Source organism: Meriones unguiculatus, chromosome 1 (genome assembly GCF_030254825.1).
Source record: "Meriones unguiculatus strain TT.TT164.6M chromosome 1, Bangor_MerUng_6.1, whole genome shotgun sequence".
NCBI classification, from domain to species: Eukaryota; Metazoa; Chordata; class Mammalia; order Rodentia; family Muridae; genus Meriones; species Meriones unguiculatus.
The window spans coordinates 141,795,917-141,801,708 of record NC_083349.1 but is presented as its reverse complement, the minus strand read 5'-3'; the positions used below and the strand labels follow the sequence as shown (position 1 = coordinate 141,801,708).

The following is a 5,792-nucleotide window of genomic DNA, read 5'->3' as shown; positions in this document are numbered from 1 at the left end:
TTTTCTTTAAATATATGTGTATGCTTACATGTACAGATACATATATTCAACATTAAAGTATTTAAACTGGAATACAAATTCTCTTTAACTATGTATAATGTCAATTATAAATATAGTTGTTTTACATTTACTACAGGTAAGATCTGTTGTCCATAGATGTCGTTCATGATTTGGTTTTCTAATGAGTTCAGGAACTCTAGGCGGGGAAGTCTATGCTTTAGGTCAGAGCAGATGCCTCTTAATGTGTAATGCATTCTGAGGGATTTTCAGAGGCAAATGTTTATGTACCTCATTTCGTATGGTTACCTCATCCCTCTGAAGTCAAAAGCAAACAACAGCACTGACTCTGAAGTAAGAGCCATCATCATGGAATGCAGGAAAACACCAATTTGCAAGAAAAGTCACTGTGCATGTCCACGTGGGGACAGGAAGCCTCTCTTCAGGGGCCATAAAGGGGACACAGCTTGTTTACCCCATGTGATTTCAGAACAAAGCTGGTTTGAGTAGCCTTGGATTTGCTACAGTGAATTTTATAATTCACTGTGAATAAAAAAATCAGTTAGATTCAAGGTCTCCCATTGTTCTCAGTGTGCAATTAAATTGAAACATGGTGTTTCACAAGTTGTCTAAAACAAGCGAGGGCTAAGAACAGTTCCAAAGAGACCATCTATGTGTGAGAGTGTACAGGTGAGGTTCTTGAGAGGAGTGGTGCTTGTCTCAGGTCCAGAACCTGGAGATTGTGTCAGGGAAGATGACCCCATCTCTTCTTCCATGTGTACACCAGAGAAGACTTCCTGGATACGGACTTAAGTGGATAGGAAGTCCGTTAGCACAGCCAGTGACTACACTGGCTATTAAGAATCCCAATGTAGCTTCAACCTCTCTCAGGAGGGATGCTTAATCACAAAATGTTGTCCTGGCTTGACAAGCTCCAGTCTAACAAGAACAGTTAGACCACCTCAGAACTGTGGACTTTGAAAGAAGAGGTCTTTGTTTTTATTTTGGCAGGTGGTGCTATCTATATGCCGACTTTTATGATCTGAATAGTTCTTCCAACTAGAGTCATGTGTGCTAAGGTCTGGAACCCTGCTGTACGTGCAAAAGCATAGATGAAGAAGCAAGACAGATGCTGATTGCATATTAGCCAGAGTAAAAGGTCCACAATTAGCTTGTAATTACGTTGACCTAAATTATGCTGGTTCATCCAGTGCTGTGCTATGTAACTGCACACACATTCCACAATCTCAGCAATGTACAGCTTAGCCTTAAACATTTATATTCAACAAACTCTTCAAAAATGCAATCTCAAAGTGTTATTATAAATGTTAATTATACAACTACTAAACAAATTAGGTAAGAAACAAATTATCCTTTTTTTGTTGTTTAGTTTTCTAATTTAATTACAATATTTCCTCTCTTCCCGCTCCTCCCTCCAAACATTCTCTTTAGCCCTCTCCACTCTTCCTGAAATGTATGGACTCTTTTTTCCACTGATTATTTTGCATGCATATATGCATTCATTTGAATGGATCAATTTACAGGTTCTTTGCTACTTACAGTTAAAGGAAGAAAACACAGAGGTAGATGAACTTATTTTGCTTTTCAATGTGAGTTGCACGTGTTCAAGCTTATTTATGTGGACTTACCTTAATATTTGCAGTTTAAAAATGCAGGATTATGTGATACTTAGACATATCTTACCTATCGGAACAGGTGGGAACTAGTCAGTAATTGTTCCCTGTAGCTAACAGCCCTTGACCAGACTTCCTTGCATTTCCTGCTTTTAAAGATCAGATCAGGAGAGGCTTGTATGAAAGACCCGTTGCTCAGCATTTGGGCCTGTTCTCTGGTCTCTATTCCATGCACTGTGGAGATGGTTGAGATAGGGTATGTATCATGGGAGCCTGCATAGCAAATGTTGAGAGCATAGCACAGATGATGAGGAATGCAAGAAAGACTCAGCAGCCAGCTTGGAGGAATTTCCACTGGGTAAATTTAAGAGGTTTCTGAACTCAACATACAGAAATTAAAAATAAAACTTGAAAAATATGTATTAGCCTATATTTATAATAGGCAAATTAAAAGTTAGGGAGAGAGTGAACCTTTGTATGCAGTAGAATTGTCAATTTCAAAGTAATCACATCAAAGGAGAGTTCACTGCTTATTAGCTGGAGGAGGGCAGTACTGGTATACAATAGTGACTCAAAGACACTGTGATTAGATGATATAATTTAATATGTCCAACAGAGGAGAGATGGATATAGTGTGTCTCCCATTAGGCAGGTATCCTGTTGGCTCTGCGTCTTCTGGCTGACAGAGCATAACCCAGACTAACCAGGAGGAAACATCAGACAGGCCCAAATGTAGAACATTCTAATTTTAGGAAGAAAAGAGGATTCTATTTTTAAAGAACATCAATGTTATCAATGATAAAGAATGTCACATATTTGAGAGTAAAGAAGGCTAGTCATGCATACTATATAAATGCAGTAGCCAGTAGCCCACCATGTCAGACACTGCACTTAGGAGAAGAAAACCTAAAAGAACGTTAATAGATAAAATTAACTGATAAAATTAAAATACAAATGGTTACTTAGTGTTATATGTCAGTATTTAACGTTACTGAATTTTTAAAATGATGCATATTTGTGCAAGTATATGCACATTAAAGCAAGTGTCCAAGAGATCAGAATTCAATTCCAGTGATTGATCCCTGGAATTGATGTTTCAGGCAGTTGTGAGGCACTTCACCTGGATACTAGGAACTGGAGCAATCCATACTGCATACTTTTAGCCACTGAGTCCTCTCTCTAACCTGAGTTACTGAATTTTACAACTTCTCTGAGTTGTTTGTGGGCTAGTTTTCCTATATTTATAATATATAAGAAACTCAATGTAAAAGACCTGGGAGGATCTTTGGAACCACTCACAGATAATTCCAAAAAAAATAAAAATAAAAATAAAAACATAAATACGTGTGTGTGTGTATGTGTGTGTGTGTAAGTGTGTGGAAGGAGAAAGAAAAAAAACAATGATAGAATGAAAGACAGAGGAAGAAATGATAAATATTTAAAATGTTAAAAACAGGTGTATCTAAGAAAGAAAATCCCAATTCAATGGTCACGTGAGGTGTTCTCTCTTCCATTTTTGCTCTTGTAACATTTTTATAAATTATTTTCAGAGTAAATGTTTTTTTTTTTTTTTTCAGTTTTCAAGACAGGGTTTCTCTGTGTAGACTTGCTGTCCTGGAACTGTCTCTGTAAGTCAGGCTGGTCTCGAACTCACAGAGATCCATCTTCCTCTACTTCCCAAGGGATTAAAGGCATGCATCACCACTGCCCAGCAGCTTAATTTTTTTTTAAATCATCACAAATAGGACTTTTTATTTGTCACTATCAGTGGACTGGGGGAGGGGCATTGGAGAAGAGGGAGGGAGGGTGGGGTTGGGGAAGTAGGACGGAGGGAGCTACAGGTGGGATGCAAAATGAATAAACTGTAATTAATAAAAAGAGCAATAATAAAAAATCTGGCTTTTAAACAGATTCTTGGACTGGTGGTTCACATCCATCAGCTCCTTCAACTTTAGCACCCGTCTCGTCACCAGTCGCTTTTCCAGAACTGCCACCTTCTCCATGGAGCTCCATCAGTTTTCCCAACTCAGACTTGGGTTTCTTCAGCATTTTTACTTTCCTCACGAAGACATCATGAAGAGGATAAACGGACTGGCAAGCCTTTTCTATGTCTTTTCCAATGCTGTCTGGAATTAACTTATTAACCACTTCCTTCAGGTCGTTTGTTTGTGCTTCTCGGGTCATGATTTTCATCATCTTCTTCAGGATCTGGCGGACCTGCTGGTGCTGAGTGTAGGATGTCTTGTGTATTTGATTGTTGCAGTTTTTTTTTTTAGTGAAACCAACACAAAAAAGACAGAGCAAATAACCATCAGTCATCTTGACATCAACATGCTCTTCAGTCATGGTCTGCCACTTTTTGACCGTGGAACACATCTTGCCCCAGGTAAGATCCATGCAGTGGAAGTTGGTCAGACAGTTTTTGCCCTGAACATCCTCAGTAATTAGCTTGAATTTTCTAAATGCTACTTCATCATTCTGCAGATTGGCAAGGCTCAGCTCAAACACACGGTCCTTGAGGCCATCAGAGGCAATTTTGGTTCCTTGAGTCCTCGTGACTAGTGTTTTCCCAATGTTCCTAATATTGAACATAGCCGGGGCTTTCACACCGTACGAGTCTTTTTTAGAAAATGGATCGACCACTTTCTTCTTGGCTCCCATCTTGTTGCCTTTTGTCAGGCACTTATTCTTGCCAATAGCCAATTGTAAAATTGAAACAAAATTGTTGCTTCTCCTAGTTTCTTTTGTTTGGTACGGTTTCATTGGCTCAAGAAGACACTACTCCTAGGCTCTGCGGAAGAGTGGGATGAAGAGCTAAGCTGAAAAACAGCCAACCAAGTAATGTTATGCCAGGTTCACGGGACCCTCAGAGACCACCAGAAGACGACTTGATGCAATTGCAAGAGAGCTTTATTACGAGAGCGATCGAACTTGGGACCCAAGTCTCACTGATGCAGCAGTAGAGAAGTGGGACTTCAAGCTCTGAGTGAGCAGGATTTTAAAGGGAAAGTCCGTTAGCAAGGGGTTTCCGTGGCAGCAAGCAGGGGGGCACAAGTCTTGGCATTACAGAATTGGGTGAAGTTTAGCAGGGCGGGGTGACCTTTTCTGAGGCACACAATCACAATGGCTGAGGCATATAATCACAATGGCTATTTTTCTAAACCATATCTGAAACATTGGGGAGAATTTTCCTATCCAATTCTCAACTGATTCCCATTGATTATTGCCAGGGAATTTGTCTCTATTTTCTATGAAGCATTTATTCTGTTATATTTCCTGGAGGCTGTTGGTAGGAGAGTTAACTTTGTTTTCTGCCAGGTGTATATTCTGTGATATTTCCTGGTACCTGAATTCAGTTCCCAGTCAAGATCTTTATTTCAAAATGGAATTATATTCAGGCTATCTTAAACTCTTCAGTAACAACATCTGAACTATTTTTCAAAATGATTCCCAGATTTTTGTAATTCAGTTCATATTCTCAGGCTTTATGATAGGTTTTTGCTTTTTTGTTTGTTTGTTTTTATTAATATTATGTATGCTAGACTCATCTGGGAGGTTGGAATTGCAATAGAGAAAATTTCTTCATCAGTTAGCCCTGTAGGCGAGCCTGTGGTGCCCTTTCTTAGTTAATGATTGTGGTATGAGGACTCAGCCCATGGTGGCCAGTGGCAGCCCTTGACCTTGATGGATGGTCTTGGAGAAGGAGCAAGGCAGGAAGCACTCCTCTGTAAACTCTAGCTCAGTTCTTCTCTATAGTTTCCAGCCCTGCTTGAACTCCTGCCTTGGCTTGCCTCAATGATCATTTAATTGATGACATTTAAGCCAAATAAATCTTTTCTTCCAAGTTGCTTTTGGTCATGTTGTTTATCTCTACAGTAGGAAACAAACTGTCACAAAGGGAAAACTGCTTCAAAGTATGCTTTTAAAGAAATTGTCAGATGAAACTATCACACAGGTAGAGTATGCTCAGTAGCATACCTGTCTATGCATTTAATCTTTCAAATGTGTGTTTCATGACTTTAGCCTAAGTGTGTGCTGAAATACACCTGCTGCCTTTGTTTCATACATGATATTCTCACTTACAGTGGGAATCTGGGAATGCTTAGGATGCTTAATCACAATGTGTCTTTTTGTATGAAGGCGTAAAGGATTTGCAAAATA

General features: G+C 39.2%; 1 protein-coding gene across 1 annotated transcript; it reads right to left on the bottom strand.

Annotated features, from left to right (window-relative positions):
- Positions 1–3,523: 3,523 nt before the first annotated feature.
- Positions 3,524–4,328, bottom strand: LOC110558054 (small ribosomal subunit protein eS1-like). Its single transcript, XM_060376199.1, has one exon. The coding sequence runs from the start codon at positions 4,290–4,292 to the stop codon at positions 3,534–3,536; it is 759 nt and encodes a 252-aa protein (XP_060232182.1). The 5' UTR covers positions 4,293–4,328; the 3' UTR covers positions 3,524–3,533.
- Positions 4,329–5,792: the final 1,464 nt, after the last annotated feature.

Coding starts and splice junctions, on each gene's coding strand:
- LOC110558054 (XM_060376199.1), bottom strand. CDS start 4,292: ATGGGAGCCAAGAAGAAAGTGGTCGATCCATTTTCTAAAAAAGACTCG.